Genomic DNA, 17,423 nt, shown 5'->3' with positions numbered 1-17,423 from the left:
CCGGACTTCCGGATTTGAAAAATCTTGTAATAAAGGGGGTTTTTTGCCGGAGACTGCCGGTTCAGATTGACAGCACAGAAGGATATGTGCTAATCAGAGGGCACAAAGGGGCACAGCTAAGGGGAGAATATAGAGAAAGAAGAATATGAGGATATTTTGTAAGATTTTCGACAGAAGAATAACACTGGAAGATTCTGGATAAAAATTTTTTGAAAATATATTTTCAATTTTTGATTTTATATTTTCTGAGCTTGTTTTTGCCATGAGAATCTTCTCATATTCTTCTTTCTTCTTGATTGATTCTTCCATCTTCTGAATCCTGTCAATGAGATTTTCATATGCTGGGGGAGTTGGGATGCTTGTTGTATCCATTCTTGCTTGCTGAAGAAGTCGTAGAGCTTCTTTTAATTCATCAACTTCTTTTATCTTTGAGGCTAATTGATGATAATATTTCTGTTCAGATTCTTTGACAGCCTGTAATTCTGTTTTAAGCTGGGATTCATTCTTTTGTATCTCTGCAATTCTTGAACTTGTTGTATCGCATTGTTCACATTTGATCAATGCTTCTTTGAAACTTGTTGAATCCCTGACTTTAGATACTGGAAATCTAAGGGCTGGTGTTATGAAGAAATTAGGTCCTAGATTACGACGAGCATAATCTAGTGCTTCTTCTAATTTATGAAATCCCTTGAACCAAGGGTGCTTGGGATAATTCTTAAGTTGTTGTAAAACTTCTGTCCATCTGTCATATACTCCAGGATTATGTCCTTCAATAAGAACATAATATGGATAGTTTTCTTTTCTTGCTTCTTTTATCTTAGCAAATTGATAACTGCAGCAATTAATGCTGGTCATAAAATGCTCTCTTCTTTGCTTGTTATATGGATCTTTCAAGATCTTGTTATAAGATACCCACAGCATTTCTGCTGTCTTTCTTGTTGTATCAGGAGAGGGACTCCTTTCTGGTGTCACAGGTGGTGACCAAGGCGTCTTGCCTTTATCCATCTGCTTCTTATATTTCTTATATATTGATGATATACTTTGAAGCTGTTCAAAATCTTCTTTTGATTTTTCAAAATCAGGAGAGGAACTCTTTTCTGGTTCAGATCTTTTTGACTTCTGAAAGTTTATCAAAATTAAGTTAGTAACTTAGGTAAACATTCTCGAGATAAATAATCTGCTATATAATTATTATCACCTTTTATGTGTTCGATTTTAATCTTGTATCCTTTTCCTAGAATTAATTCTCTAAAAATTAACCATAATGACAATGTTGCTGATGATAAGCAACCCAGTGCACAAGGCTTCCACTACTGCAGGTCAAGGAGGTGCGAATGTACGCAGCCTTACCCCCAACTTCTCAAAAGAGGCAGTTTCCAAGTTTATTATCATCATCATCATCATCATCATTATAATAATAAAAGGGTAGTTATCTATGTAAGAATGGAGTGCATTTTTTGAAAATTACAAGAAAATTTCCCACTAAGAGTTGGGAGAGTGCACAATAATGTCTAGAGTACTAGTACATATGTATGGAAATACACAGGAAGTGTGCCAATACAAAAAGACGTATTTCACTGAATCAGACTCGGAAATTTGGCTAATTGTTAATCTAATCCATGTATTCTCCATCCAACAGTTGGAATGAGCATATCATCTGTCAACGTGGGCCCGTGGCAAAATAGATTAAACTATAGAAATTATGATGATAAGAATAGTAATTTGGGGGAAAAAAAATTAACAGAAAACACAGAAAAAGAGCACAATCAGGTTAAAGCCCATCTCCTAGAGTGTAATCAATGTTATATGTTAGCCTTGAAACAGCATATTTGCATTTGGATAATGTTTTCTGATTATTTCTCACTGTTCTTGAAATCTGTCTATGCTTCTAATCGAGTTACTGTCAGGGCTATATTCAATGTTGTGATTAGTATCCATATCAGGGATTGAATTAGATTTTTTTAATCAAGTTAACTAACCGGCTACTGATTGCGGGATATTATCCTGTCATTGGGTTTTTTTCCTATTATCAAGATGGGGCTTTCCTCTTTGGGGGTTTTCATTGTAGGGCTAGGTCATATCAGATCTTACCTCTACATTACTTCCCCTCCATGGACCACTAACCCAATCTCTTCTTTCCCACCTTTTCACCATCATAAGCAATAAGTTAGGCCAAGTACCTAGAAACGCTAATTTTGGGTTCCGACTGGTCTAACACCGAGATACAAACATAAACCCAACACTACAACCCAAACCACTGATATAAAATCATAAAATATAATAACAAGTACTTTATGTGGCTTAAGCATGAATGAAAGAATGGATTCCAAAAACATGGTTATCAATACCATATTTGCTGATCCACACCCCCTTCACCAAGAGGAAAGAAAAACTACACATTACATCGGCCCTCTGCCACTTTATCCATTAACTCTCTCAATTAATATGCCAACTGACCACGTCAAGAAAGGCACTATGTGGCGATAGAAAATAAGCCCCAACCCAAAAAAAAAACATTATTTCAACAAGAACCAGTGTATCAACTCAACAAAGCCCTGTCCAAAGATGCTAAAACTCCTGAGATGCAATGCAACCACTTACTGCATACCTTGAAAAGGATAAAAGGAACTTGATTTTGAATACGGAAGCTCGTGAGTTTATCATGATCCACAAGGCCAAAATAAATATCCCTCCCAATCTGCTCAAAGAGATCCACATCTCGTGCAACCTATTGGTATGAGACAAATTTTCATTAGAAAGAAAAGCAAGCGGTTCACCAACGCTAACTCTGGGTCGACAATCAATGATTCAAAAATCCATACAGAATGTATTTACCTTTATTACTGTATAAAGACGACGCTCAACCTTTTCCCTTTTCTTGTGCTCCTTTCCTTCCCTTCTTTTCCTCAAATGTGACTGAAATACAAGGTCAGACGTCCCACCCCAAAAAAGAAGAGAGAAGTGAACAATTCAAATCTATTATTAATACAAGTATCTTACCCTAAGGTGTTCAGCTAGGTCGTCCTCATTCACGCTACACAGTATATCCTCCTCATCACTTTCACGTATATAGACAAGCATGTAGGCATTTGAGTAATTTGTCAAATTATATGGACTGTTGTTGAAGCCAAGATTCATCTACAGAAATTGTTTGGGGAAAAGGTGAAAAGAATGTGCACATGTTAAAATGAAATACCAGCTGAAGGAACTTTTGAAATAGTACACTTATAAGCATATGCGTAGCAAGAATATCACCTTCATCGCACCACCATACTGCTCTTGCAAGGCCCTCATCGTATCTTCCTCTGTTACCCGTTCATCATAAAACTTGAACCTGAATATAACATCTTAGATGTTACTATTGATAATTAATTATTGATATACTCACAACACTGTTGGACCATACAATTTGACCAAGAGCAATGAATTATGAATGCTTCTACTCGAGTCCCAACAATACTCTAAAAATTTCAAAACAGTGAAATGCTTACAAACACCACCATTTCAAGAATAGTATACACACCATTGATCAGAGAGGGTCGGCCTGATAAAAGCACAATAAGGGTTACTATGCACCTCAGCACTGTGAACCAAAACACTGCAAACAAACATGGATGAGTAAGGGGAAGGAAGAAGGGAAAAATGAATGAAATAAAATCGAAGAATTAGTACTAAATCCTACTTTTGAGTATAATACATAACACAATAAGAAGGAGAATATCATAGTTAAACCGGGTAAATCCAAAACTACACACCAAACAACAATCAAGCAAAAGAATTGGTTAATGAGGAATTTTAAAACCCAATAACATCACTGAAACGATGATCAATACTTTAATGGTCACATCCACAGTGTAAATCCGGATACAATAGATACCTGTGAAGGTTATAAAGGTTGCGAACTCTCCTATCTGCTTTAGGTGACAAATATTTTCCATTGTCCCGATCAAGGTCCAATTGGAGAGGATACTCATAACGATCATTTACCTACAGCAATGAAAGCCAAAAAATTAAACCATTTTCATAATAGAATATCAAACAGGTAATGGAGCTGAAATTATTCTCCCTACAAAAGAAAATAAGTTACTACTATAGTTAAGGAAAAATAAATAAATTCAGTTCACAGCGTTAAAAACAAAACAAAATAATATAATGGTTCAACCAGACAAATGACAAAAAGAAGCGACCCAGCTGCTAGCTAAAAATGCAGTATTGATCAATCTCAAGAATGGGCTTATTTAGTTGTTTTTATTTTAACTTGCTTATTTGCTTTTAAACACTCACTTCGTGTGAGAAGTTTTCCTTCTATTATTATGTTTCTTAGAAATAAGGATTTTACTTTCCAATTCAAATTAGCACTATTATTAGATTTCTACTAAAATTTAAAGCCATTGGCTCACAGACAATTTGATAATTAAAGCTGAAATTTTCTTCAAGAGTTCTATGTGATTAAGTCATACTGAGCAGCCATGGACTATGACACATTGATCCTATAAGTGGGAAGCCAGACCTATAGATCATAATTTTCATAAACTCTTGCTCCACTGCATATAAAGTTACTGTCTGAATCTCCCATTGATTGCCACTGCTGTGCTTGATAATTCCCTGAGTCTAGTAATTCAATCCTATCTATTTCACTGGTTGTCTTAAGTTTTCTGTTGGTATTGGATTTCATCAGAAAATCCTTGAATTCTTAACATGCAACTACCCTGTTTCCCATATTTCAACAAAGAAAGCCAGAATTTGGCCTCAAAACTTGAAATTTGCTTCAAGTTCTTGCAAATTGCTTCTACTATTTTGTATCCAAGTCATATGTAGACTTAGGCTAGTGTACAACGTACTTATCATACAATAGCAAACTTGGGTCAACACCACAAGTACCATTTTGGGTTTCTTTTATGAAACTAGTTCATGGATTAGGTTAAAAATGTCAGAAATAGGTTGTACACAAAAAATCAGACCCAAAAAAAAAAAATCTAGAGGTCGCAACCGTGGTTTCCACCAAGCCAGGAAAAATATCCTAGTTTCCTCGAAATTGCCCAGGTTTCGACCGAAATTTCAGTTTCGACCATATTTAGAACCATGACTCAGTGATTCAGTTTCTCTGTGAGAGAGTTACGGTAACAGACCGTGGATGAGACCTATCCCTTACCCCTCTTCTTCCTCCCTTTTATTACCCATCAGTCTCTATTCTCCCTAATTCTATTTTGTTACTGAACATAACTGAGACCTTTAGCAACTTATTGGAGTTGATGTCTCATCATTTGCAAAAGTTCTCCTTGAAGCTTCTGCTGATTATACTTGCTGATCAAAGAGCACAAAACACAACCTCTGGGCTCTGTGATCTCCAAGGAAAAGCCTTGCCCAGCAATTGAAGTATCAAACCACACCTCAGGAAGCCCACTCGACTAGAGTACTGGCATCTTCTGTGGTATGGTTTGGGAGAAATAATCTCCTGTTTTGGGACTAAATTCAAGAAACGGCTGTTCTGCGAGATTCAGCAATCACTTTTGTCTAATATTTTGAGGACTGAATCCTTCCACCCATACCTCATTTCAATGGTAATTTCATCTCCATACTTCTTATTCTGCTATGGTTCTTGAACGAAGGTTGTGTACTGATTCTTGAACCCTAGATCACTTCTGTATGGGCATTTTAGGCTGTCGCATACGGTTATATTTGGACTGGAGTTATAGAACGTATTTGTTAGGTTTTATTGGGAGTTAAAAGGGATTGAAATAATCTATGTTGCCTACTGCTATTACATATTCCTGTACTGAACCAATACCCGTTTAGGGTATAATTCTGTATCCTGACTAGGGTTGGGTAGTGCTACCTAGCCTGACATTACAAAGCCACACCCTAACCCCTGAAAAGTGTCTTAGGTAACCAAACTAACTTAACAATCAATGAGAGTTTGCTCACATATTATTCTACTAGGGGATGGGATTGATAAATGCAATGCAATGTGACATCCTATCTCTGAAGGCATGTCACAACCTCCTCGGGCGAACTTGGTTACTTGACACGCACATACAAACAATCAAAAATATACTAAAGTGATAGTATAAGGTTCGATTAAAATAATTGGCGGTGCGAATCGGGTCATTTGATGAATAATGCAGTTCTACATTAGGCAAAAAATTCAAGAGATTTTCATAAGATTAAGATATCTCCTTTAATGTTACATTATATCTCCCAATTCTAATTAGCAACCTAGGGTTTATTTTTTCTCAATACAACCCTCGGGATCATAATACTATGTGCACAAAAGGATCATCATCCCCCTAATGGAGAATACAAAATTCAATATCCTCGGGTGTTATTTCCAACATAATGGATTTATAGTATTTCTTATATAAGCTTAAATATAAACTGTTCTTAATTTCATATTGCATTATGTATGACTTCACACAGTGGAAGCTCTTCAGTTCTTTTCAAAATGGGCAAAGATCAAAACCTAAACCATAAAGACATTCAGAAAAGAAAAAAAAAAATTCCCTTCTCATTTCACTTAACTGATGATGATTGAACAAAAACATACACATCCAGCAAAGACGTAACCAGCGGAAAAATGTGTATCAACCATACAAAACAAATCATGATGTAGAATCAGAAATAGCATAATGCTAACCTTCACAGTAATGAACCCCCATTCATCATACTCAAACCGTTTTAGCTCAAGAAGGAGTATGCGAGGGAAGTTCAAGAACAGGAAACTCCTCCTAGCATCCTGGAAAAATCAAATAAACAATATTTACTCTAAGAATCATCTTCAAACAAATCATACATATGACCATGTTTACGTCATCATGTCAAGCAATTAAATAGAACAGTTCGTTGACTAAATCCAAAGAAAAATGAAGAAGAGCCCAGTAATGAACGTGGAGACACTAGAAATGACAAAAACTTCAAAAATTTCTCTTCTATTAATCATTAGTGTCAGCAACTTCTGAAGGCCACAAATAGATGAGTCCATTAGACCCAAGGAGAAAGGGACTGATTAAAAGAAGTCACGTTTTTAAATTATTAAAACCAATCTAGAGCTTCATTTCTTACTAGAAATGAAGCATCATAGATGCATTCCTTACACATATCATACAATGTGTGCAGGACAGGCATGGAAGCCTCTGAAACCTGTCAGTTTAAAGCCGAGATGATCCCACATTACCATACTAACCATTAACCATAAACAGATAGCATCACACCTGCAGTCCATGTGTAGTAAAATGCTTTTCAACGCCCACAGGGCATTGAAATTGCACAATCTTATCAAAAGAAGCATAGACGTCTCGACAGCCTTCCACATCAAGCTGAAGACCTGTTGCAAAAATATATAGAGTTCACTTACCATGTAAGAATATCGATTAAGACCATACAGTTTTAACCTGGACAACTCAATACCAAAAATAAAATTCCTACCATGAAATGGAACCCATTTAGAACACTTGAAGCTCATATTGATGCATTCAAGGCTACTTATATACATCCCTTTAAACAGCTCATGTACTCTACCCTCCAGAACAGTTCCCTGTGCCAGTAGATAAAACGGTGAATTCAGATTGCCTCCATAAATCTTATAAAAATTTGGGGGAGGAAAAAGCAACACGCACCTCCATTTTATCTTCCAGCTTCTCACAAATAAGCCTATTAAATTCTAGTGCACCATGTTGCATGAATGCAAAATATTTTCTCAGCTCTTTAATCGCAACACACGTGTCACTGTACTGAAGCTCATAGAACAAGCTTTGAAGAGCCAGGGTGGTGCTCCCTGATAGCATATCCTTCTCGGTTGTTGGAATATGGTACACAACCTGAAATACACAACATTAAATACAGCACTTTGTTAGTAGGGCGGAAAGCAAAAGGCGAAGATATTAGCAACTAGACAATACAAGGCTTGACCTTTCTAAACAAAGGGATATGATACAAAGTCTGGAGGAGAGAATTCAAGTAACAGTTTGGTCTTTTCTCCTTGAGTCCAACATAACCCGTTTCCTTTTTCGAGTCATACACAGCCTTGACAGCAACCTCAGCTTCAACTGTTACTATGTCATTCACAATATATCCGCCATGAGGATCCCCTAGTATACTGAGAGGCATGAAACACTGAAAACCCCAGCAACTCTCTCGAGCATTAAATTGGTGATGTGTCTCTGACTCTGAAAAAGTAATAGACGAGTTAACACAAAATTTACAAGTGTAGCCAATGCTCATTACACTATATCTTTTCCCAACAAGAAACACAAATACCAAACAAGCGATGGAAGAATATCATCTCAACCCGTACACAATTATTTAATTTGACATTTGTGAAAAAAAACCATACCGAACAGACCAGATTTCTAATAAAATACAAATCCTTAGTCAGTTGTATCCCACTAAATGAGGTCAGCTACAAGGATATCCTTATCATGACCTAAAGTAATTATTGGAGTTTCACTATATATCCTTTTCTTGTGGGTCACTGGGAAAATGACAAAGATTTTGGGATTCTGTGACAGAATGGAAACCTCCACCAGGTATGTCTTTTATAATCCTCTTCCTGTTTTGCGATCTCTTATTGTAGCTATGATGAACCTATTGGAAAAAGCTGCAATTTTTTATCTTGGTTTGACAATCCTTATGGAGAGAGCGATTGAAGAGGATGTTGCCCCACAGAATGAGAGCTGAGTGGAAATCAAGAGCCACTTGATGCAGATCAGATGATGGAGGATCTGCTCGTGGTTATCTTGTATTGTGCTTTTATGTATTTTACCTTTTACCTTCTTGGGGAGATGTATGAGATTTATAATATCTTATGTTAGTGAATCAATATAGGGGAGAGAGACCACAACACTCCCCCTTACGATTACACTCATCTGTCTCTTCTTCCTCTCGTCTTCTTCCCTCTACCTCTTACTTCTCTTCTCTTTTCTTTTCTTTTCTCTTACCTTCATCTTTGCTTACGTTCAACTGAAAGAAGAAAGGAAAGAGAAACCATGCGGGGAGGGGAGACAGGAGAGAGATAAGAGAGGCAACAATATCTGAACTAAATCAACTAAATTTCAATCATGGAATTGCGGGGGAGGTCATCAATCCTTCACATTGCTTTATAGTGCTGAAGACAGAAACATAAATAGAATTAAAAGACTCCTAAAGCTCTAATAGTTGCCTGCCGTCAGAGAGTCCCTACGTGACTCAAATAATTAAATAATAGAAGATATAACAACCTAAAAAGATAAAGAGAAGTTTCCAACTGCAGGTAGAAAGAAGAGGAAAGGATCTGGTTTACCATTGAACTCATTTGTTATTTAAACCAGGCCATGCAATTGGGGTAATGTTGTTTAAAAAAAAAGTCTTACATTTAATATGGGAGTTTATAGATAGGGTTGGTAGAGTACGAGATTGAGTTCAATTTGCTTTCAATTTCTGTTTTAAGATATTTTTTTCTTTTCTTATTTAAATTCTTGTAATTGATGGAGACGGTAGAATAGAATAGAATAGAGGTTTTGCTTTGAGTGTGCCTGCACTTCCAAAATGGCTACGAGAACTAAAAGAGTGGATCAATCTCTCCTGATCTCTGCTCTTTCAGCCTGAGAATCCAGGCATCAGATCTCCTGCCCTAGGAAGCTTGTTCCCTAGAATTTCATCCCCAAAGAACCCTCCCTTGCTGCAAATTGAAACCCTTACCGTTCCTGGATACTACGGTATCGCCTGATACTGTTTCAGAAAAGTCATTTCAGCATTAAGTTGCTGGTTTGGTAGATTAGTGGTTGGGGATTAGAGGCCAGTGGGTTAAAAACCTTTTCCTGAATTTTCAAAGTCATTGGTGTTTAATTGATTTTCTCAACTCATGACCACAAAGGCTATCACTGGTTCGCTGCTTTTGTCGTGGGGTTGAAGAAGGGGTAAAGTTCTGAGATTATAAGTATCAAAGCAATAAGAAAACAGTAAACATTGAAAGGCAACATTGCAATAAGATGATGAACGATGATACCTGATCTAATATTTTTCTCTCTATCGCTTTGGCATATCACAGTCAAGCTGAATTGACCGCATATACACCATTTCCAAGGCAACTTTGCCGAATCTACAACAACTAGATACATGGACAAATGCTCTTGGTCAAGATAAATCAGCACTCCCCTGCCCCCAAAGCAATGCAAGGGTCAGAGATTGATCAGAAGAAACACAACTAGCCAACAATTTTCAAAAGAAATCAAACAAGAAAATAGATATGCATATACCACTTGTAACCCCCAGCGAAAAAAAAATCGGAGTAGTAGGGCTTATTGTCTTTCAAATTCGAAAAATTTTTAATATTCCAAGAGAATTTGAACGATGGAGGATCCTCGACTGGCTGGTTCTCAGCCACGCTGGCAGTCTCCGATAGCGCAACCACTAATAAGTATCAAAGCAATAAGAAAATAGAAAACATTGAAACTCTGAGAACAGTCACCATTAGAAGACTAAGGAAGCATCTGTAACTCCCATATCATTAATAAAAATAAAAAATAGAAATGTGCAGGCCATGTCCAACGAAGCAATCTAACCAAATCTTAGAGAACTATAAACGCTAAATCACTGAACTCAAAGCTCATGCTCAAACAAAAAAAAAAAAAAAAAAAAACCAGATGTATCACCTTCCATTGGCTAGAGACTGTCGGAACAAGAGGTTGAAGAAGCAAAACCCAAGAACAGAAAATCAATGAAACTAAATTATAATATAGGGAAAAGAGATTGAAGAAGCACTCGTTGCCTTTAGAGAAGGAGCGGTTTAGTTTGTGTTGTTGAATGAAATCGGGATGAGGGTGATTAGGGTTTTAGAGAGTCCCCTGCCCCTCTCTCCTCCACCCTTGGAAAAGTCCCCCCCTGCCCCTCTCATTCCAATCCCATCCATTGGTTGAGCCCAGCGTGCTAACTTCAAACAACTCTTGCATGTTGCATGAACGAAAAAGATTTAATCGACTCTTCCATCCCAACACTGTTACGAGGGACTGAAGATCGGTCTCGGTATGGCGGAGCGTTTTGGTATCGGCAAGTAAACGATACTCTCCCCGATACCAATCTCTAAAGCTCTGACGAACCAGAGATCTTTCGGTGCACCACCATCTAAAATGACACAGAGAATTAACTTAACCCCTTTTATTTTTCCTTTTCCTTTTTTTTTTTTTTTCTTTTCTTTTTTTACTTGACAGCCTGTCATCCACGATATATCACCAACCGTCTACGTGGGTGTGGGTGTGGGTGTGGGTGTGGGTGTGGGTAACAGAGAGGCATAAACCTCCAAAAACCCGACTCACTTGCTCGACCATTTAATTGATGACGTGTCTCTGGCAACCAAAGTAAAAAAAAATAAAAAAAATGACTGGGGTTGTGTTCATCGGAATCGGCAATTCCTCAATCGATTCCCCATTTTATATTGAATCAGAAGAAACATCAAACCCTGTTTGGAATCGGTCGGAGAGCGGTCGGAAGAAACATCAAACCTTCAGCCAAGAAAAACCAGAAAAATCATACCTTTTCGGAGACTGATCCTGTTCTTCTTCCGCAAAGTAAGAAGAAAAGCCAAAACCTTGAAACCCAGAGAACAGAGCTTGCTTGAACTGTCAGCAACGCTGGTCGGAGATCGATCCGGTTCTTCTTCCGCAAAGTTAGAAGAAACGATAAAACCTTGAAAACCTGAAGCGTCATCTTCTGCTGCAAAACGAAGCTCGAATCAACGGGAAAAAAAATAAACCATTACCCAAATACAAAATCTATAAAAATCAAACCTTGTCGGAGATTGATCCCGGTTCTTCCTCCGGAAAGTAAGAAGAACTGTCACTGAAAGACAAATTAGTGACCAACATAGCGTCGTCTTTCTGCTTGCAAAACGAAGAATCAAAATGTAACTCGCAAAATTGCGTCTGAGGTCGATTCAGAACCTCCTGACCTCGGATGCAAAAACGAAACTAAACTACAGATCTATAAAACAGAGAACTAACTGGAGATTAATTGATCACAGAAGCAAATGTCAAATAAGGAAACTACCGATAGAAACACACCAACTTACGAAGTTTTTAACCAACAAAAAACAAGAGAAAAAATCCAACCCTGAGGACGATTCAGAACCAAATGAAATTAACGAAATTGCGACCGAGGTCGATTCAGAACCTCCTGATCCGAAACAAAACTCTGGAACGGAAAATCTAAGAAACTAAACTACAGATCTACAATATAGGGAGAACTAAGGATAGATTGAATGATCACAAAAGCAAAAATGAAATAAGGAGAATGACGGCACAACTACACTATGTTAGGGCTTCAAATATTAGGTCTTTGGAAGGAGTTTAGGATTCTCTGTTTCTTCCCCCTCGTATAGGAATATTTTGGAATTTTCCTTCCCGTGTCTTTGTACAGGGGAGATCTCGGACAAAAACACCTGTCCGAAAGGATAAAATACGTATTGCTTTGAATACCTAACATTATAGAATATTATGTACATATATAACATTAGATACCTATGAACGACGTATTTCCTTCTTATTCATTTTTCCTTCCTTTTCCTATTGCTTCCACCCTAACCCTAAGGCTATGTTTATAATACGAGAAAGGAATAGAAAATTGTACATTTCATGGCCTTCGGAATGTCTACCACTGGCCATTGCCATAAAGATTCTACTGGTTAAATTTTTAAATTACATTGGAATTTGCACAATTTTCCTTTATAACCATATTTAAAATAAGAACAAAAAAAAAAAAAAAAAAAAAAAAAAAAACCATGAGAGAACTAGGAGTTTGTTTTGTAAGGTAACAATATTGTGCTCCATAGACAACAAGATTCCCATTTATCGGGTTGAGGTCTAGAGCGAAAACATACTCTGCAATGAATGCAGCAATGTGATAAGCAATGGATGGTCGAAACGACCTCAGGATGCTTTCCCGTTATGCTATCTCTCTCCCATCTGATGCTCATTGCAGAGAATAACCTCTCGAGGTCTACAATAACCAATATTCTCAACGTGCATAAGGAAATGAAGTGTTTGATAAAGGGGTAGTGATTCCCAACCTCATCGTCAGAGAACATGGACCAAAAGCCAACGAGGGAGGATCTACAGATCTACACTCATCTATTGTCACAATTTGACATCGTCTGCAACCTTTCGATTTCAACTTTAGTGAGAACGATTGCTCCACTCAACAAAGCAAGAATGTTGCAATTATGATAGAGGACAGGATTGGATATAATAAACTTAGAATCTTGATTTGGGTTGCTATAAATGGAATTGTACTCCTAATATTCCAATTCCAAAGGCTCGACCAAGACTGACCCGATCGATTGATACCATGTTTGTTCATATTCTCACATTTAGAAGTGTAAAATACACTCGGGGGGAGGGGGACAGAGAAAAGTAGATCCCATCTAAGACCAAAATATCTCATAAGGGAACTCGACCTCTCTTTCCATCGAAGTCAATCAAACCAGTGCAGAAGCAAAGAAAAGGAGGAGGAGGAGGAGGATAAGCTAAAGCTGCCATTGTAGAAGATTTGTTGATGTTCGGATGGGGTCGAAATGAAGAAGATGAAAACTAAGAATCAGGAGACGAAAGCACCAGGCCGCCATGTAAGGTTGTGGTGGGGTTTGATCGGGACTAGGAGGCAGTTCTAGCCCTTGCTTCATATGGATCTGGAATTCCATTTCCTTTTGAAACTAAACACCATCGCATGCATCAGATAAGTAGAATTTTGGTCCCTCCTAAGTCAATCGCATCAGCATCGTCAATGAATCCGCCGTTCATATTCCTCATCATACCGAAACACGTATCCTTCTAATGCATCTTTGAAGTCAGAGTTTTTGTGGATCACCATCTGATTCTCATTCGTGCTAAAATTTAGGAAATGATCAGATCAAACCAATCATCTGATGAACACCCAATTTTGTCTTAGTTGCACTTTAATATGACTCCTGAATGAAGTAATTGAGACATGGGAGAGAGAGAGAAGCGTAGGAGGAGCCATTGGCTTACTAAAACATGCAATAGTAAAGGTTGAAGGTTAGAGAAGCGGTCCACTTTGAGTAGTTGGCTGAGGATGTGTTGGTGGTGGAGTTGAATAACCATCCAGCGCCGCTTTTGACAATGTGGTCAGTTTAATGAGTAGTTTGTATGCATAGATGTAGTTATCAGAAGGGATGGTACCGCCTGATTTGCAATGGCAACCACCTCCATTACCATTCCCAAAATACTTTTCAAGAGTCAAAAGGCTTCGTGGTAGTTTTGGGCCTGCGGTTGCAACTGCAATGTGGTGAAGTGTTAAAGGGAATGAAGGAGGACAAAATTACCAAAATTATAATTTTCAGAGGGGGAGTAAATGTTAATTTATCAATAGTGGATCTAGGGATAATCCAATCACAATACGTTGCAAAACATTTGTATTAGGTCTTCACATGCACTTGAAATGTTGTGTTCGAACGAGTCATAGGGGTGTCAATTCCAGGCCCACACCGGTAGGTGATTGAGCCTGACACGTTCCCGACCTAGACCGGCTCGATTAATAAACGTGTAGGGCTTGAGCTCGACACATTTATAAATAGGTAGTACACGGATCAACCACTTAGCCCGGCAGGCCTGACCTGAACCAACTCTTTTAAGCCCCACCTAGCCTGACCCCTATAATACTATTTGAAATCCCCATTGTGACAGCAATGAAATTGAAGAGTAAGAAAAACTACAAGTGGGTTTGCTCCAATTTTCAAGACGAAGCGTTTTTAACAATAGAAAAGTATATTTAAAAAAAAAAAATTGATAAATAAATTATATTTAAAAATGAAATTTATGTAAAGACCTTCCTTGAATGTTAAGTTAATGCCACGACGAAAAAAGAATAGACTCAAATAGAACGATGATACAACAATAACAATAAACTTGGCCTTATCCCAACGTAATGTTATTGGTTACATGGTTCCATACAAAACAAAATAGAGGTTAAAAAAGTCCAAATAGAAAAGGAAAAGAAACAAGTATTCATCTATTAATCACCAAATAAAAATGAATTTCTATCCTCTCCCCACATGATATTCCCACATGGGATCTCAACAGTCATGGTCTAACAAACAACGAGTTGATAGTATAATAATTACTCTGATTCGTGATTCGGATACCTCTCGAATGGTGGAATCCCATGTGAGGAAAGTAAAGCAGTTCCCATGCATGGAATCAACAAATATTTTTGTTTTTGGAACTTTCATAATTGAGTAGGTTGAAATATATGTGCCATGTGATATGTTCTTCAATTGAATTTTAAGGGGGAAAGTTTTCTTTCACCAATGGGGGAGATCCACTCACTATTGGTGATGTGACCATTGTTCGCTCACAAACTTCCATCCCTATTGCTTGGGGTTGAAGCTATCTCTTACCTTAGGGCATCCAACGATATTGATGCCCATGATAAAGAAATTCTCCTTCAATATGGGTGAAGGGAAACTTGGTCCATTTTACAACACCCTATATGAAAAAGAAAATCGACTTATTTGGCAAGGTTTCCATGAAGATACGTGGAGAAATCCTTTCCATACAATACAAGCATTCACTTGGCACCTTTTTCTTTAGGGGGGATAAAGGGCCATGGCAATTTTCTTAAAGCACAATTGTGTGAATGTATTGTTCATTTCCATCCTCCTATATACATTCTATCTTTTAAGTCTAATAAACTTAAATATTAACAAGTGGAAATACATCTTCAAAAATTAGTTTAAAATTAAACTTTGCCAAGTGCAACATTGGCTCCACCTTTGACAGTAAGGGTAAAGTCCTAGTATCTAAAAGTTGAGATGAGATATGAAAAAAAAAAAAATCCCCCACACCCTCTTCTAATGGAGCTAAATAAGAAAATTTAAAGACTGCTTTAAATTAAGGGGATAGTTTTCCTGCATTGTGCAATAAAAGGATTTGTACAACTATCAAAAGTGTTAAACATCTACCCCTTATTTACGAATGATCGATAATATAGCCCATTGTTCTCCTATACCCTATGGATACCATTTGAACATATCGGTCAAGGGAGAAACTCTACGGCTGTGGGAAAACGAGGTCCTTTAAGTTATAAAGAGTAGGACAAGGGTTTTGAGCTAAATATATATATATATATATATTGGTGAGATCGATTCCCAATCCCTAACCGATATGGATTGATTACTCATATTATTTAAGGGGTAAAACAATAAAAACAAATATATTTTCTTAAAAACAATGGAAAAAAATGATTAATATACATCGATCCCCTCAGTATTGACAGAAACTAATACCGGTACCAATACCAATACCAATAACTAAATCCATACCTTGTAAGCCAGTTTACGAGGTTAAGTCATTCCAAGTTCGTATCTGATATACTATGTCAAGAGTGACAAACAAAGTTCATGGGAATCCTAAATAATATTCTCTCTGACACATGATTGGTGGTTTCTCCAGAAGAATAAAGCTTGCAGTGAAAAACTCGTTTTTGGAATTTTCTTTCCCTTGTCTTTGTACAGGGGAGATCTCAAACAAAAACACCTGTCCGAAAGGATACAATACGTATTGCTTTGAATACCTAACATTATAGAATATTATGTACATATATAACATTGGATACGTATGAACGACGTATTTCCTTCTTCTTCGTTTTTCCTTCCTTTTCCTATTGCTTCCATCCCAACCCTAAGGCTATGTTTATAATACGACAATGGAATAGAAAATTGTACATTTCATGGCCTTCAGAATGTCTACCACTGGCCATTGCCATAAGGATTCTACTGGTTAAATTTTAAAATTACATTGGAATTTGCACAATTTTCCATTATAATCTTATGTAGAAAAATAAATAAATAAATAAAGCTCATCAAAACCATGAGAGAACTAGGCGTTTTTTGGTAAGGTGACAATATTGTGTTTCATAGACAACAAGATTTCCATTCATCGGGTTGAGGTTTAGAGTGAAGACATCCTCTTTAGTGAGTGCAGTGATGTGATGAGCATTGGATAGTCAAGACGACCTCGGGGCACACGCTCAGATGCTCTCACCCATCTGATGCTCACTGCAGAGAATAACCTCTCGAGGTCTACAATAAACAATATTCTCAACGTGCATAAGGATAGGAAGTATTTGATAGAGGGGTAGTGATTCCCAACCTCACCGTCAGAGAACATGGCCCAAAAGCTAACGAGGGAGGATCTATAGATTTACTGTAATACCCTACTTTTTAAACCCAGTCTGATTTCACAGTTGAACCGGTTTAACCGTGCAGGAATCAAACCAGAGGGAGTTAGAGCTGGTTCCTTATGGGCTATGATGGCACGGGTGACCTTAAACACCGGCTGGCCCGACAAGTCCGAGCCAGTGCCAGAAGAGACGGGAGTGCCCAAGCCGTGTACATACACCTACCATAAGGCTATGTACGGATAAAACAGGTATTATATCCG

The 17,423-nt window shown here is 37.5% G+C and overlaps 1 protein-coding gene across 1 annotated transcript in view; it reads right to left on the bottom strand.

Moving 5' to 3' along the window:
* The window catches only part of LOC122082462 (ubiquitin C-terminal hydrolase 12-like), a 24,542-nt gene extending 12,193 nt beyond the window's left edge, over window positions 1–12,349 (bottom strand). The window contains exons 1-15 of the mRNA XM_042650041.1: window positions 11,757–12,349; window positions 10,626–11,679; window positions 10,230–10,383; window positions 9,980–10,128; window positions 7,906–8,162; window positions 7,614–7,814; window positions 7,423–7,531; window positions 7,209–7,321; window positions 6,635–6,733; window positions 3,878–3,987; window positions 3,524–3,598; window positions 3,256–3,334; window positions 3,001–3,138; window positions 2,836–2,916; window positions 2,609–2,728 (exon numbers count right to left, since the gene is read on the bottom strand). Coding sequence (XP_042505975.1) covers window positions 2,609–2,728; window positions 2,836–2,916; window positions 3,001–3,138; window positions 3,256–3,334; window positions 3,524–3,598; window positions 3,878–3,987; window positions 6,635–6,733; window positions 7,209–7,321; window positions 7,423–7,531; window positions 7,614–7,814; window positions 7,906–8,162; window positions 9,980–10,128; window positions 10,230–10,383; window positions 10,626–10,632 — 1,692 coding nt within the window. The 5' untranslated portion in view covers window positions 10,633–11,679; window positions 11,757–12,349. The remainder of the gene's footprint in view (window positions 1–2,608; window positions 2,729–2,835; window positions 2,917–3,000; window positions 3,139–3,255; window positions 3,335–3,523; window positions 3,599–3,877; window positions 3,988–6,634; window positions 6,734–7,208; window positions 7,322–7,422; window positions 7,532–7,613; window positions 7,815–7,905; window positions 8,163–9,979; window positions 10,129–10,229; window positions 10,384–10,625; window positions 11,680–11,756) is intronic.
* Window positions 12,350–17,423: the final 5,074 nt, after the last annotated feature.

Source organism: Macadamia integrifolia, chromosome 6 (assembly GCF_013358625.1).
Source record: "Macadamia integrifolia cultivar HAES 741 chromosome 6, SCU_Mint_v3, whole genome shotgun sequence".
In the NCBI taxonomy this organism is placed as follows: Eukaryota; Viridiplantae; Streptophyta; class Magnoliopsida; order Proteales; family Proteaceae; genus Macadamia; species Macadamia integrifolia.
This window is presented reverse-complemented; position numbering and strand designations above follow the sequence as displayed.